Source organism: Gobio gobio, assembly GCF_949357685.1.
Source record: "Gobio gobio genome assembly, chromosome: 1".
In the NCBI taxonomy this organism is placed as follows: domain Eukaryota; kingdom Metazoa; phylum Chordata; class Actinopteri; order Cypriniformes; family Gobionidae; genus Gobio; species Gobio gobio.
Window position 1 is genome coordinate 38,062,664 of NC_137097.1, and position 16,878 is coordinate 38,079,541.

The 16,878-nt window shown below is 37.0% G+C and overlaps 2 protein-coding genes across 3 annotated transcripts in view; both read left to right on the forward strand.

The window, feature by feature from the left end:
- Positions 1-283: 283 nt before the first annotated feature.
- Positions 284-6,149, forward strand: fn3krp (fructosamine 3 kinase related protein). The gene is made up of 6 exons (XM_079821097.1): positions 284-518; positions 2,031-2,182; positions 2,276-2,367; positions 2,446-2,528; positions 2,633-2,755; positions 5,670-6,149. The coding sequence occupies exons 1-6, from the start codon at positions 378-380 to the stop codon at positions 6,006-6,008; spliced, it is 930 nt and encodes a 309-aa protein (XP_079677223.1). The 5' UTR covers positions 284-377; the 3' UTR covers positions 6,009-6,149.
- A 695-nt stretch (positions 6,150-6,844) lies between these two features.
- The window catches only part of tbcd (tubulin folding cofactor D), a 48,891-nt gene continuing 38,857 nt past the window's right edge, over positions 6,845-16,878 (forward strand). Inside the window, exons 1-13 of one of the 2 annotated variants that reach the window (XM_079825277.1) lie at positions 6,845-7,351; positions 8,587-8,637; positions 8,727-8,824; positions 8,917-9,018; positions 10,518-10,664; positions 11,334-11,389; positions 14,337-14,469; positions 15,650-15,695; positions 15,784-15,916; positions 16,020-16,162; positions 16,238-16,298; positions 16,487-16,561; positions 16,652-16,746. In XM_079825277.1, coding sequence (XP_079681403.1) covers positions 7,183-7,351; positions 8,587-8,637; positions 8,727-8,824; positions 8,917-9,018; positions 10,518-10,664; positions 11,334-11,389; positions 14,337-14,469; positions 15,650-15,695; positions 15,784-15,916; positions 16,020-16,162; positions 16,238-16,298; positions 16,487-16,561; positions 16,652-16,746 — 1,309 coding nt within the window. In that variant the 5' untranslated portion in view covers positions 6,845-7,182. The remainder of the gene's footprint in view (positions 7,352-8,586; positions 8,638-8,726; positions 8,825-8,916; positions 9,019-10,517; positions 10,665-11,333; positions 11,390-14,336; positions 14,470-15,649; positions 15,696-15,783; positions 15,917-16,019; positions 16,163-16,237; positions 16,299-16,486; positions 16,562-16,651; positions 16,747-16,878) is intronic. The other variant, XM_079825276.1, reaches the window with a different exon arrangement.

Below are 16,878 nucleotides of genomic sequence, written 5' to 3' on the forward strand. Positions count from 1 at the left end.
GACATGACAAAATGCTTAGTATACAATAGAAATAAGACATTATTTTATGATTTTATGATGATGAAAAATATTTAAATGAAATAATTATTTGTATTAATTATAATGGACAATACCAAAGTATTGTGAACAGCTTTTATTATTTTATTTAGGTGAACCACCACTTTAAAAAGTCTGGATGAGTATTACATAATCCTAGGAATGACCCATAGCTGTATCCCTAGGCCTGTTTTAGACTTTTATTTTGACATGTCGTTGAGCTACAGTAATCCCGCACACGCCCCATCCCACTTGTAAGTAGGCTAGAGCAATATGACCCGTTTTGCAGAAACGCATTGTTTTATATTGATTGTATGATTGTATGAGCATTGTGCAGTGAGATGGACGCGTTGCTGAAGAAAGAGCTGGGCACATCTGTTCTGAAGAGCACTGGTCATTCAGGAGGAGGATGCATCAGTGAAGGCCAGAGCTTTGACACTGACACTGGCAGAGTGTTCGTCAAGATCAACCACAAGAATGAGGTGCGCGCTCACACACACTTGACCTCGACGCATTGGATTTTTGCATTGCAATCTTGTCATGCAACTTTATATGTGTGCAGTGCCGGCCCGTGGAGTTGTGTGGCCCTAGGCGAGATCATAAAAATAGGACCCACTGAAGTAAAAACTATCATAACAATTTTACGAGTGAAGAGAAAGCACATAAAACGACAATTTTTTAATATTTAAATGTGTACATGTAATTTACGAACCTACACTTCACCTAAAAGCCTGTAGGTGGCACGCCAACTTCATTACCTGATAACTTCATCAGACAGTAAATCAATAAGAGTAGATGATAATTCTTTAACTTAGCATGCTGAATGTGGTCCAATGTTTCTCTCGTATGTAACACAAGCAATAAATAATGTGCAATTTATAGCAGTCAAAAGAACATACCTTTACTTTGAGCTTATCGTTCTTCCTGTGCTCTTCTCTTTTTCATTAGGCAAATTAGTGTAAAGTGCTACTGTGCTTGTTTCTTATATTTTCGGATTTTATTTATTCTGTTGTTTCATATAGTTTTTTCATATTTATTGAAAATAAATGCCTTTCCAATCTTGCGATGGAAAAAGCGAGAAGAACGAGTTCGGCAAAAGGCGGATTTGAACTCTGGATGATTTGCATCAAAAGTGTCAGCTATGCATGCGTTATATTAATTTTATGACTTACACCACTGCTACCAACAAGTTATAGGCGACTTTTATACTTCTGTCTGTCCAGACATTGCATCTGCCATCAAGGCAGATGGTTTATTTGCATTTAGTGCAAAATAGACACTCCGATTATTAGTCATGGTGGGGGCCCCCCCCAGATGAGGCCTGTTGGACGGGCCGGCTCTGTATGCATGATCAAATTTGGAATAATAATATGATTTGGTTAGCTATAGTATAGTTTGTATAACAAAGTGCATTATCGAACGTAAATTCTTTCTTTCTTAGGTTTGGTTCAGTGGTCAAAATACGCACTTCCTATTATCTATATAAAAATAAAAAAAACAGGGACAATACATTATTGTAACAATTATTCTACTATTATTATTATAATTATATGTAATTATTATGATAGCAAACAAATCAAATAGCCTAACTATTATAACGACATTATAACTTTACAAAAACAAATATAAAAAAATAAATATGAAAACATATCGAACATATTTTAAACATTTTCTAACTGTCTTTAATATTAAATGGTTAATGGTTAACAGTAACAACAGGTTTCATTTGTTACCATAATGAACAACACTTTTACATAATTTATTAATCTTAGTCAATGGTAATTTCAGCCTTTATTAATACATTTTTTAAAACTTAATTTGTATCTGTTAACATGTAATAAATTAATGTTTTATTTAGCATTACATCATGTAATTGTATATGTTTGCATTATGAAGTATAAATATAATGTGAAGTGTCTTTTGTAACTATTTGAAAGTACATCATCAACTAATCATTGAACTTTCTAATCTTAAATTCCTCTCTCTCTCTGTAGGCTAGGAGGATGTTTGATGGAGAGATGGCAAGCTTGGAAGTGATCCTGTCCACAAACACAGTGAAAGTGCCCAGGCCTGTGAAGGTCTTGGATCTGGAGAGAAGTGGAGCTCTTCTCGTAATGGAACATGTGGATATGAGGAGCTTAAATAAGTAATCATGTGAACCCATAGAGCCTGTTTAGGAGTGAGACATTTTTTGCATTGTTGGAAAGTGCTCTTTTTAAAATATTTTATATTTGTGTAGACACTCATCAAAACTGGGTGAACAACTAGCAAACCTGCATCTTTACAACAAGATACAGATAGAGAAACAAAACAAGGAGCAGCAGACTGTTGGTAATGTCTTATTAATATTGCATTGATAGAGACTTTTCAGTGCCATTATTATTGATCATAATTTCTGTATTTAAAAAGGAAAAGGCTCAGGACAGTCTGAGGTTGAAACAGCCAACAGGTTTGGGTTTCACGTGAGCACATGCTGTGGTTATATCCATCAGGTCAGCGTCTATCTCTGTATGGTGTCAGATCATAAAAACAATTGGAGTGATTTATATTCAAACATAATTTGCAATGAGAGGTTTTTATCACCTTTGGTTTTCAGGTAAATGATTGGCAGGATGATTGGGTGTCGTTTTACTCCCAGCAAAGGCTGCAGTACCAGCTTGGCTTAGTGGAGCAGTCGCATGGAGACAGAGAGGCCAGGGAATTGTGGGCCAAACTCCAAGTAAACCAAACTGCTCAGATTTTTATTCCAGCAAAATAACACGCAAACACATAAAAGATATTGGGTCTCGTCCACTAATAATTGCGTACACTATACATATTTATACACACATTTGAACTTTTCATGAAAACTTTCCGCCTATTTCAAAACCTCGTTCTAATGTTGATGAATTTAGAGTATTCTAAATGATTGAGCCCGAGGTAATTTACATAAAACACGCCCAAGCCATGTCCATATAAGGGCATTCCTCACCCTTTTCTTTCGTCACTCTCAGCAAACATGACACTCTCTACAGACGTGTTGGCCCAGTCCCAAATGGCACACTTCTTGTGCGCTTTTGGGTCTTGTGGACTTAAAATGGCCGCCGTGTGCGCGTGTCCATTAAGTCCATGAGACCGTAGGGTTTCCCATTTGTCATTTTAAGTTTCAAATGGGTGTTCATGAGCGCCCCCTTTGCGAAGACCACGAGTGTTTAGGGTGCCATTTAGGACAGGGCTGTTCTCACCTGAGAGCCTGCACACTGAAATCCTCGAGCAATGCCAAGAGTGCTATCTTCAAAACAAGTTAAAAGCAATAAACACCTTTTATACAGACATTACCCAGCAAGCAATAGCAGTCATTTCACCGTCTCGGTAACTACAGGCCCGATATAGTCCGGCTATGAGTAACCCACTTCTAGCCAAAATAACCTTACATGATATTATATCATGTAAGCAAAGTCAACAATGATTACAAGGTGTTTGGTTTAATTTCTATGACATGTTCATGTTCTAGTCTATTCTTGAACTTTGGTTGGACGTCTATTCAATTTTCACTGACAGCCCAAATTTGGCCTTGTTTTAGCCTAGACGCCAGGGCTGTGTTTGGATGGCTATTAGACGTCCTTTAAACGCAAAATTGCCTGCTGGGTACCGACCTCTGATTAGCCAGCTGTACATCGGCATCTTTATGCAGAGCTACCTCGCCACAGCTTGAGCTAACGTACCTTTTCTTACTCTTTTACTAATAGGCATATATATGATGAAATATAGCCTACACTGTAAACCTGAATAAGCTGGGCTAACAAAACATTTGAGGTAATCAGTTATGATGTTCCCAATTTGCATGTTAATTGCTCCTAACTTGAAGTACTGAGTTAGCTAACTCATACATTTTGATAGCAATTGAAATATTTAGTTAATTCACTTTTGTTTATTTTAAGTCCTTGCACATTAAGTTAGTTATATACTTCACTGTAAACCCTAAAAAGTTGTCAGAACTCAAAAAAGTTGAATGAGATTTTTTCTAAGTTAAGAAATAGTTTTCTAGCTATAATAAACTAATTCAAAAAATGCCAACTTGCTAATTTGCTAACATGTTAACAATAGCATGGTATAGCACTTACTGAATGAGTACAGCAACGTAAAACATGTAATTTACCTGCTCTCAAACCAAGCTCATGCGCCACTTGTCACCATGACAGTACAAAACCCACATTAACAGAAACTCTTCTAAATTAACAAAAAAAATTATCTCTACTAAATCTCCCACTTAACATTAATCTTGCACAAAAAAAAACATTATATAACACTTAATTTTAGCATTTACTCTCCCTTTCGAATGCCAAGGGCAAAGCATGCTGGGAAATAAAAATGCTAGTTTCAGTTAAACTTAAGTTAGTCTAAATTAAAGGAAATGAGTTCATACAACTCAAAACAATGAAACAGTTCAGTTTACTTAAAAAATGTCAGTGCTGTGAACTAATTACTAATTTGTTTGATTTAAGTTTGTCATACTCAAACCAATTAAGTATTTCGAGCGCTAGGGTTTACAGCGTATTTAAGATCTATATCTATGTTTAAAACTTCATCTTTACATGTTTACAAGGCCACAAAGAGTATGTGATTTTTGCATACAAGTGGTTTCAGATGTTTCTAAATTTTTTCGTAATTTAGAATACATTTTGGAACAAATTATATTGATAAATCATGATTTGTTTGTGAAAATGTTTGTACGCAGACCCATTGTCTCCAGTTTTTTAAATGGAATAAACATGGCTATTTTTAATTTAAACATTAAATATACAGTGTATATATTCATGTAATATAACAGACATTATATTAATGATTTATGGCAACAGAAAATCAAAATATTAACTATTTTACTTTCTAACCCTTTCACTCCAACCACTCCATTCTGGTATAAAATATACTACTTTTCAAATCAAATCAATTACTGATTGAATCTCAAATCATTATCAAATTAATTTATATACCGTTCATTTTATTTTGATAAATTATGTAATGTAATGGTACAGTAGTAAAATGAAGTGTAAAAGTACACAAAGTGAATTAGAAATTTGATATTTGTCCATAATGTTTATCCAACATTTGCTCAAATATATTTAAAAATGGAAAATAAACATTATCCATTGACAGGGACAAGCTAAATAATGTTTGTTAATGTAATTAAGGAAAAGTTTACACATTACTTTTAGTTACACATCACTTCATTTACTTACTATTGTAATAACTGTACATTACACATAATTACAAGTAACTATCCCTTAACCAAAACCTAACAGTAAATCTATTGTAAGTACATTAAGTTATTTAATATTACTTAGAACTTACTTGAGTAATTACAATGTAACAACGGCACCTTTAAATAAAGATACTAGTCTTTGTCTCAAAAGTGTAAATGGATAATTAACCCACAAATGAAAGTTCTGTCATCATTTACTCCCCCTCATGTTGATCCAAACCTGGACCTTTTTTCTTCTGTGGAACATAAAATATTTTAAAGCATGTTGGTAACCAAAGAGTTTCAGTTCCCATTGACTTTAATTGTATGAACGAAATAGAGTAGACCATGTAAGTCTACATACAGTGCTGCATATACGGCACACAAATGTTTCCCGTTTCTCTTTGTTTAGCTGAAGATCCCTCAGCTGTTCACAGACGTAGAGGTGGTCCCAGCTCTGCTGCATGGAGACCTCTGGGGAGGAAATGTGGCTGAATGCTCTGATGGTCCCATCATCTTTGACCCAGCATCGTTTTATGGCCATTCGGAGTTCGAGCTGGCTATTGGCGGCATGTTTGGTAGGTTTGGGAGCTCGTTTCACAATGCTTACCATGAGAAGATCCCGAAGACCGCTGGGTTTGCAAAGAGGCAGCAATTGTACCAGCTGTTCCACTATCTGAACCACTGGAATCATTTTGGTGGGAGTTACAGGGGCTCTTCTCTACAGATCATGAAGGATCTAACAAAGTAGATGCTCTCCATTAAAGGAGCCCTCTCAAGTCTTCATTTATGGTCACACACTTTCTAACATTCTAACGTCTGATTGAAATGCTTTGACAAGATGAGAAAATCTGTTGTCTTAATTTGCAGAGATGAGAAATAACTATCTATCTATCTAATATATATATATATATATATATATATATATATATATATATATATATATATATATATATATATATATATATATATATATTATATATATATATATATATATATATATATATATATATATATATATTATATATATATATATATATATATATATATATATATATATATATATATATATATATATATATAATATATATATATATCTGCATCATTCCTTTTTGCGAATTTCACTTTAACTTGACTGCATAAATATGCTTTTGAAGAGAGCCTCTTCAGATTGCAGGAGTAACAGGGTGCATAATGTATGGACATTCAAATAAAACTTTAAAAATAACTTTGTCTTGGTGTGTTTTTGATTGCCAGGTAGCCATGTAACAGGAATGAAAGCGAGGTTGAGGGATAGACATCTCTGCAGTGAGCTTGTTCTGTTATTTAATGTGTTAAGTTAGGTAGACCATAGTTGTTCCCTTAGTATATTAACTCTGATATTTTGGCGAGAAAAAAAATAAAATGGAATATAAGCTTTAAAACATACTAGATAAATGAAAGGTGCGAATTAATCGCATCAAAATATGTATACTCTCTTTTAAATATTTAATAAAGCGTTTCATTGCAACATTCTCTTCAAGTTGTAAAGACTTTAAACTTGGAAGTTTAAATAAAAAAACGCGTTTTAGAGTTGTTTTGATCCTCGCGACTTCCCGTTAACATGCAGTGCGAGCATCATAATAATACGCGGGGTCCATTTATAAGCGTTTATTGTCTTTTCTGATTGTGTCATATGTAAGACGATATGTCAGTCTGTTAAAGAAGACAGCTGAAGTTGCTCTAAATGTATGTTTTGCAGCGTACTAGAGAAACTGAGAAGTGATGAGCTGGAGTTTGAAGAGAATTGAGTGCGTCATTGTGAGGAGCGGTTGCGACTTCATCTTGAATCAGTTACAGGTCCTCTAGAGGCATTCTAAACAAACCTCAACACGCACGTTCATCGCATCTTTAACCTGGTCAGTGAGAGACAGCAGTGATAGATCATGTCGGCGATGGAGGGAGTGTGTAATGGAGAGGAGTCTGAGGTGACGGCTCACGCGTGTGTCCTGTCCGAGTTCAGCGACAGCGCAGAGACTAGAGCTCTCATCAGCAGTTTACCGGACATCCATCACGACACGGTCAGCAGAGAGACCACCATCGAGAAATTTGTCGGTAAGAATGATTTTCATCTTCATCTACAAATCTATTTCTTTAACATCTGTCTATCTGTCATTTTGTCTGTCGGGCTGTCTGTCTATCTATCTGTCTATCTATCAACACAATATTTCCAAAAGTTTTGGGACACCTGCCTTTACATGCACATTAACTTTAATGACATCCCATTCTTAATCTGTAGGGTTTTGATAAGGAGTTGACCCACCTTTTGCAGCTATAACAGCTTCAACTCTTCTGGGAAGGCTTTCCACAAGGTTTAGGAGTGTGTTTATGGGAATTTTTGACCATTCTTCTAGAAGCGCATTTGTAAGGTCAGGCACTGATGTTGGACGAGAAGGCCTGGCTCCGCAGTCTCCACTCTAATTCATCCCAAAGGTGTTCTATCGGGTTAGGGTCAGGACTCTGTGCAGGCCAGTCAAGTTCCTCCACACCAAACTCGCCCATGTCTTTAATAACCCTGCTGGTGCGCAGTCATGTTGGAACAGGAAGGGGCCATCATCAAACTGCTTCCACAAAGTTGGGAGCATGAAATTGTCCGAAATGTATTGGTATGCTGAAACATTAAGAGTTCCTTTCACTGAAACTAAGGGGCCAAGCCCAACCCCTCAAAAACAACCCCCACACCATAATCCCCCCTCCACCAAACTTTACACTTGAGACAGTGCAGTCAGGCCCATTCTCCTGGCAACCGCCAAAACCAGACTCGTTCATTGGATTGCCAGACAGAGAAGCGTGATTGGTCACTCCAGAGAACACGTCTCCACTGCTCTAGAGTCCAGTGGCTCTGCTTTACACCACTGCATCTGACACTTTGCATTGCACTTGATGTAAGGCTTGGATGCAGCTGCTCAGCCATGGAAACCCATTCCATGAAGCTCTCTACACACTGTTCTTTAGCTAATCTAAAGGCCACATGAAGTTTGGAGGTTTGCAGCTATTGACTTCTGTGCTCTGTGCACCTCTGCATGCGCTGACCCCGCTCTGTGATTTTACGTGGGCTACCACTTCGTGGCTGAGTTGCTGTTGTTCCCAATTGCTTCCACTTTGTTATAATACCACTAACAGTTGACCGTGGAATATTTAGTAGTGAGGAAATTTCACAAATGGACTTATTTCACAGGTGGCAACCTATCACGGTACCACACTTGAATTCACTGAGCTCCTGAGAGCGACCCATTCTTTCACAAATGTTTGTAGAAGATGTCAATTTGTGCTTTTGGTTGCTGTTGCAGTTATGATGGATCGCTACCAGGAGCAGCCACACCTTCTGGACCCTCACCTGGGTAAGAGGAAGTGTCATGGCTGTGATGGACATGATGATTGTGCTCTGTGATTGAACGCTGTTTGTAACGCTCTGTTTGCTGTTGTTCAGGTTGGATGCTGAGTATGCTGTTAGAGATGATCCGCAATGAGAAGTCACCACCCCTGCTGGTCCATCTCGGTTTCAAATTCCTCTATATCATCTCAAAGGCAAGATGGTGCACTGCTTTCTAAGTTGGACTGATCCTCTCGCTAAAATCATGGTAGGGAGATTTGATACTGGATTTCTGGTGCTTCCGTAGGTCAGAGGCTACAAGATCTTCATGCAGCTGTTCCCCCACGAGGTGTCGGACGTTCAGCCAGTTCTGGATCTTTTATGCAGACAGGACCAAAAAGACACTGAGGTGAGTTGGTTCCACAGTTTCATAACTGCTTATTTGTATCCGGGTATGTAAATGTACGTTTTGTGTTCGTTTTGTGCCTTCTCTCCGATCCTTAGAATTACACAACATTATTTGGAGTTGTGAAACAATGTAAACACTAAACACTACATACACAAATGCATTCACCTGTCTAAGGGGAGAAAGTTGCACTTCAGAAGGGGTTATTTTCACAGCTTGGTTTCAGTAAATACTCTTTTTGGCCTAAATTTTTTTTAGTTCTAACAGTTACTGTATGCTTTCATAATGCAACAAGCCAATACGTTTATAATGAAAGACTTGTGCAGGCATGTAAGTGGGCCAGAGACTCAAAAAACAAAATTTAAGTCTGGGGTTGGATTACATAAATTTGTTATGCTTAAAGGTGAACTATGTAGGATTTTTGCAGTAAAATATCCAGAAACCACTAGGCCAGTGTTATATATTTTGTTCAGTTGAGTACTTAGAATATCCCAAATGTTTCCAACTATTTGTAAATCGTGAGAAATTGCTATTTTAACCAAGGAACCGGGACGTGTGAGCTATGCGTGTGAGGGAGTCGCCTGTCGATTGCGTCATATCTGCGTTACCCTCGGTTTCCGGTTTTATTCAGTGAAACACTCTACTCTCACTGCAGTGTGAACAAGTGTCATAGCAGCCGCAGAGCGAACGTCATAACTTCCTTTTCAACACACTCAGATATATCTAATACGATAAACAGAGTTGCGTTACCTCATACTCATGACTGGAAAAGAGGAAGTGGCGCCGGCAACCGTGTCATAATAAAAGTCCCGCCGGCGACTATGCCATAATAACAGTCCCGCTCTTCAATCGCTCCTGCGGCCTTGCTCAGCTCCACAACACTCGGTCCTGCTCTGCTTCAGACTACAGTAATGTTAATAATCACATCCATGAACATGATTTCTGCCCGAGTCCTATCCTGACTGTTTTGCACCGTCTAATACTAAACATATTAGACATTAAGCTAGTGTTAGGATGTTTCAGGAATTTTATTCACGCATGTATGCCGTGTTTATTAAACATTCCGAAATAAACGAAGAACAGTGATTTTATTGTTTTTCTTGCCAATATCAAGATGATTACAGTTGCTGACATTATAAACAACAGCAAGTCATTTTTTTACATTTCAAACCTACAGTGTTTCCACTAATATCTCACCAGGTGGGTATACACTAATGCAAGCGTTCAGAAGTACTGTGCTTGATACTGCTGAAATGTCTCAATGTTTTAACTAGTCTCTCATTTCATACTTAATGCCCTAACATTGGTCTGTCTGACGTTTTATTTATTGCCATTTGTATTTATTGAGCAAGAAATGACCACTGAATAGCTTAAGGTAGTAACTAGTTGTAGCAGGTCATCATTTATGTCTGGACAAATTCCATATGTTATTTGTAATTTATTCTCCCCAAAGCACAAAAGTTGTACATCATTTAGTTAGTGACTGTATTTTTCTGTATTAGACCTGGGAAACACGCTACATACTCCTCCTCTGGCTCTCCATGACATGTCTCATTCCCTTTGACTTGTCCCGTCTGGACGGCCACCAGTCCGCTGACCCCGGGCTGAACAGAGAGACCATAATGGATCGTATTCTGGCTGTTGCCAAGGTGACGCCCACAATCACAGACCACCGTAGACAACATCTGTATTAATGTTAATGAGGGTGGTTAAAGTGTATTATTATTATTTTTTTATTTGATTAATTCATTGTTACTAATTATATTTTTCAAATGTATTTCACTTAAATGGTTTGTTCACTCAAAAATGTAAATTCTGTCATTAATTACTCACCCTCATGCCGTTCCAAACACGCAAGACCTTCATTCATCATCAGAACACAAATTAAATTTAAGGTTGAACCACTATTTTATCAATGTTTCCTACCTTTCTGTGCTTTGAAAGTGTTAATTAAATTGCTGTCTAAGGAGGGGTCAGAGTGCTCTTGGATTTCATCAAAAAAAATCTTAATTTGTGTTCTGAAGATGAACGAAGGTCTTATGGGTTTGGAACGACATGAGGGTGAGCAATTAATGACAGAATTTTCAGTTTTGGGTGAACTAACCCTTTAAATAGGCCTCTGTGTCATTTTATATATATATATATATGTGTGTGTGTGTGTGTGTGTGTGTGTGTGTGTGTGTGTGTGTGTGTGTGTGTGTGTGTGTGTGTGTGTGTGTGTGTGTGTGTGTGTGTGTGTGTGTGTGTGTGTGTGTGTGTGTGTGTGTGTGTGTGTGTGTGTGTGTGTGTGTGTGTGTGTGTGTGTGTTTTTTTTGCAGTCCTTTCTCAGAGTCAGTGACAAATCTCGAGATGCTGCATCAGTGCTTGTATCAAAGTAAGTTACATGTTATGCGACTTTTTAAAAATTATTTTACTATGTGTGTTTATTGGGGGTGTAATGGTACACGTATTCGTATTGAACTGTTTCGGTACGGGGCTTTCGGTTCGGTGCATGCGGTTCGGTTTCCGAGTGCATTCTTTAACATTTAACAGTCGGCTTGTTTTAAGCGCGGAACACACTTCAATCCGAGTTCCCACACAAACATATTAAGTATTCAGTCCATTTTATCATGAAATTCAAACGATAAATGCCGTTTTGACGCTCTTTAATGTGACGTGACTGTATATAGGCGCTGTATAGATGCGTCAGTTCAACTTCAAGCAGCAGCGCTAGTGAACGCGATCATCTCTTCCTAAAAAATAAACATAAAATAACACATCTAAAGGTATGTTGAGGATACATTACAAATTACTGAAATGTATCATATGCCGTGTAATCGCTCAATCGGTGTTTCAATGGTGGAAAGACAATAAAACAGCTTGTAAACAATGTCACGTAGCATCACATTTACCTCAGGCAGTGTCCACAGCTGTTAGTTCAAGGGAGATTAACTCTTTCGCTAAATATATTCATTATATTCTACTTAACCTGTTAGTGATGTCTTGTTTATTTAATGTATGTTTAAATAAATCTGTCATGAAAATGACACCCACTGTGTATAAATGATTATATTTGAACAACGAATTGAAAAAAAAAATATATAATTATATTTAGAAGTTAAAGCAAAAACTGCCTTATGTGAAGCTTGAGCTAAAAATAAATAGCAACTGAATTTAGGCTAATAGTTTGGGCTCTGTTGTTAATCTTTAATATTAATGTGTAAGTAAGGGCTCCCTGTATAGTTTACAGCATTATATTTAAGAAACTTTTAGTTATAATTGAATTAATTTAAGGACAGACACCATTTGTTTCAGTAAACCACTGTTGAATAAAAATAAATGTGTACTGCTGTAACGAACTCGTACCGAACCGTGACTTCAAAACCGAGGTACGTACCGAACCGTCAGTTTTGTGTACCGTCACACCCCTAGTGTTTATTATCTGGGTAGAGCTGGGCTTAAATATATGAATGGTTCACAGAAATTAAGCAACAGCAGGGCTCTACGCTAACATTTTTCTTTACAAAAGAAAAAAATAGGAGCACAGTAAAAAATGTAGGAGCACTTTCTGATCAATAATAAACATGAACTTTCCCGTTACAGGGTGATAATTGTCCCTTTAAATTAATTTCCAGGGGCATTTTTACCATTACAAGAGCAATTTATTTCTGATCTTATTAAATGTATGCATCATATTTTGTCAATGTCTTAAATTAAAACAGAACATTTGTTTTTAAATATTAATTTAAACATTAAATTCAATAAAAAACAATTAAAAACAATCAGACTGTTACCAATCAAATGAAATCAGCATCAAAACATAAATCTTTGCACTGCAGAAGTGGCACAGAAGCTCCATCTGAAGTGATTTAGACACATTTACATAGACTGTTAAATGCAGCTCATGGGTAATTGTTGTATGAAAATATAAAATATAATTTTTTTGAATTTAGAAATATGTAAAAGTTAAACTTTAAAACCTTGATATTTTAAATAGAAACAGTCTATGTAAAGTGTAAATGTATGAAAATGAGTTTAATTATGAAAATAAATCCACCAGTAGGTGGCGGCAAGTCTTAATGTGCAAGTCATTCATTCAGTCGTTCAAAAATGCAGATTCATTCAAGAATCACTGTTGCTTGGAGATGCTATACAGTTCTGCTGTGGCTTTGTGTGAAACTATTTTCACAAAATAGAGCTAAAAAAGACAGTATTGTGGCTAAAATGTTAAGTGACTTAATATCAACTTGTTTATTGGACTTTTGTACAAGATCTACATCACATTTGCAATCATGCCAATACTCTGAGAAACAGGAGCTTACTTTTGTGATATTGCTTAACTATTTGTCATATTTGATAAAGATTAAAATCAAGAACTCATACAGGGGCTTAAAAAAAAAAATATATATATATATATATATATATATAATATATATATAATATAATATATATTATTTTATATATATTTATATTGGTGGCATTTTTGCCCCAAGCCTCCGTTAATGTCTGACCTTGCTTGTGATAATCCAAATGTAGTATTTTCAGTTAATTTGGCTGCAAAGAAACATCGGCAGCATGATATGGTCTCTAAGTGAACAACACTAAGAGTACAACAGAGTAAATATTGTTATAATTTGAATACGTTTTTTATTTGGCCTTTATTTTTTTTTTGCTTAAAAAAAGCATGTAATTATACAAAATTCACCATGCCTCTGTGTATGAGACCATTAAAGGGGCTATATGCTACTTTTTCCCCAAAATAAACATAACAATAGCCTTTTTATTTTACCATTTATGATTCAAACATCTCCTGATGAGCATACTGACACCTTGTCCGCTCACAGTGGGTGCACCTATAAGCCTGTATCCTATTTTTCCTATTTTCTGGCGGGTCGTCTTTTCCCGCGCTGTCTGCGGATGTGACGTCACCACCGCTGCGAGAGCGAGCAGAAAATGAGAGCAGTTTTGTTTTTTGGCCACAGGTGTCAGTCGCGAGTTTAAATTTCAGAAAAACGCATATAGCCCCTTTAAGACTTTAAATAGTGACTCTCTTCTAAACTTCAGTTCTCAGCCTTTGAGCTGGTAAGTTCATTTCAAACCGTGAATATCAATTACTTTTTTCCAAACACTGATTGAGTGATTTAATTTGCGGCATCACTTTAATTTGCAGCCTCCATGTATTAAACTATATAAGCAGGTATGTTGATTTCCGATGAATGCCACTCTTATAATATCCAAAAGCGGGTGTTATATATTGGCAGATTTACTTACTGAGCAATAGAGGGCACTGTTTACACTTGTAGATGATCTCTTTGCTTGAAAGATTTGTATCATCTGCACAGGTTTGTGACCCGTCCAGATGTGAAGCAGAAGCGTCTGGGTGATTTTCTGGACTGGTGTCTGACCACCATCTCTCAGACCAGTGAACTGACCATGGAGGGAACTGTAGCCCTTGATGGAGCTTTGCAGTCCCTGGTGAGCCTCCAATCCACTGTTTATCTCACATATAGGGCTGTACACATCCTCCACTTCCTCCCTTTCTTCTCATGAGAATTAAGATTTCGAACATGCAAATGCTTGGCGAAAACAATCCAAGTTGATCCTCAGTTGTGTGTATATATGTATGTGTATGTATGTTAACTGTATATTAATATTACATTTTTTATTATGTTTTATTAATTTAACTTTCAGGTTCTTACTGACTTGTTAGCTGTAAATAGTCAAAGTTACAGTCAAATAGTCAAGGCTCATTTACTCCGAGGATGATACTATAAAGTTTGAAAAACTATAGTTTTAATAATCATTCTAATTCTAAGAGAATAGGCAAGTCCACGCCACAACTGTAACGGTAACAACACAGAGGAAGATAACATAACTGCAGCATGTGCTTATAATAAACAGAACAATATTGTCTGTTGGTGTGGACACTAATATAGTTATAGTTATTGGTGTCGATGGCCCTTAAGCCTTTAATTCCTGCCTTTGTAGCTACACATACTATGCAGCTGATACCTGCCAAAGCCGAGAGAGGCAGAGGTTACATGCCGTCCTACCTGTATTTTTACACTGCTGTGTTAAAACGCTCATAATTGTTAATTTAATGACTGATCCTTATCAGAATTTGTTTCTTTGCAATGTGACATCCTGCATGGTTTAAAGTCCAGAGAGCTGTGAAAACAATCCTGCAGCTGTTATTCTTTTGTGAAGCATGTCACTCTATGGCCCGAGGCGCTCAAAACTGGCTCTGTGTGTTGGGAATGCCTGGGGTGCTAAAACTGCCATCAACGATTTGCATATATGCTTTAAGTGCCACAAGGCAGTGAGCAGAAACATGTGCGGTGCACTTTTTTTTGACAATCACAAGCTACTGCTGCTAGCATTAAGTGTTAACTGTATTCAGCATTTTACAAGACAAACTGCAAATGGGTTGAATTCATTTTAATAAATTTGACTCCACATCAACCTAATGATATGTAGGTAAAGTATTGCTCAAAAGATTGTTAATGGGTAGTTGGGTTTGTTCTGTATTTTCCAACCAGGGGTTTGTGTTCCGTAGCACTTTAGTTACTTAGATTTTGTTTAAAGATTTAAATGCATGACAAAAAAGGTTAGCAAACACTGCAACCATCCTAATCAAGTGATGATTTCTCTCCAGGCCCAGCTCTTCAAGCATGGGAAACGTGATGACTTCCTGCAGTATGGTGTGTAAATGTCTTCTAGGTCTGTCTTTGGTCTCTATAACACCAAAACATACAAATAGATAAATGTTTGCTCCCCCTTCGTTCGTAGCCCCCACAGTGCTTCAGTGCCTGAACCAGAAGAGAATAGCTGAAAGTAACCAGGCCACGCTGCGTAAACTGGGAGTAAAAGTTGTCCAGAGACTTGGCTTGACCTGTCTAAAACCACGTTTGGCCAAATGGAGGTAATGGAGGAGTGGCCGATTGACAAAAAACAAAACAAAAACATGAAATGAAATGAAACGAGGAATGCTCAAAAGTGTAAGCATTTTGTATGACTGCATCCAGATACCAGAGAGGAAGTCGGTCACTCGCAGTGAACCTGTCCCAGTCTTCTGTCACTGGAAGTGTAGAGGATACAAAACCTGATCTAGAGGCTGTCAGTCAGGAGGAAGACTATGACATACCTCAGGAAGTAGAGAATGTAATTGGTAAGTCTCCATGCATATTTTCATTTCTGTTTTATCTTATCTTGTTACTGCTAATTTTCTTATTCATTGTTGCAGAGCAACTGTTGGTGGGACTGAAAGACAAAGAGACAATAGTGCGATGGTCTTCTGCAAAGGGGTGAGAACAGTTAGTGATGCCTTATTAATTTAATGTATGTTTAAATAAATCTGTCATGAAAATGACACCCACTGTCTTGGCTAGATGTGACAGTGCCATATTTTAATGACATATTTATCTGTAATAATCCCTTAGGGTACTAAAATTATTCCTTTTTAACTGGTCTTCCTCTTTTTAACCACATGCAGGATTGGAAGGGTGACTGGTAGGCTACCTAAAGAGCTCGCAGATGAAGTGGTTGAATCTGTTTTAGAGTGTTTCAGGTGTGGTATGATATCACAGGAGGCTGAGATGTGATGATGTGAATGAAGTATTTTCAAATACATAGTGAGGTTTTTTTCTGCATATTGCAGTTTCCAAGAAACGGATAATGCCTGGCACGGTGGTTGCCTGGCTCTTGCAGAGCTAGGCCGGAGAGGACTCCTGCTTCCTTCACGTCTTTCAGATGGTTGGTTTGTTCTCTTTTATTAATTCTATATTGTATTAAATTTGAAAACTATTGGTTTTAAGTTTCACTTACCCACTGACATAAACTATCGCTATAATCTTAATCTAAACATTGTACATCCCCTAAAATGTA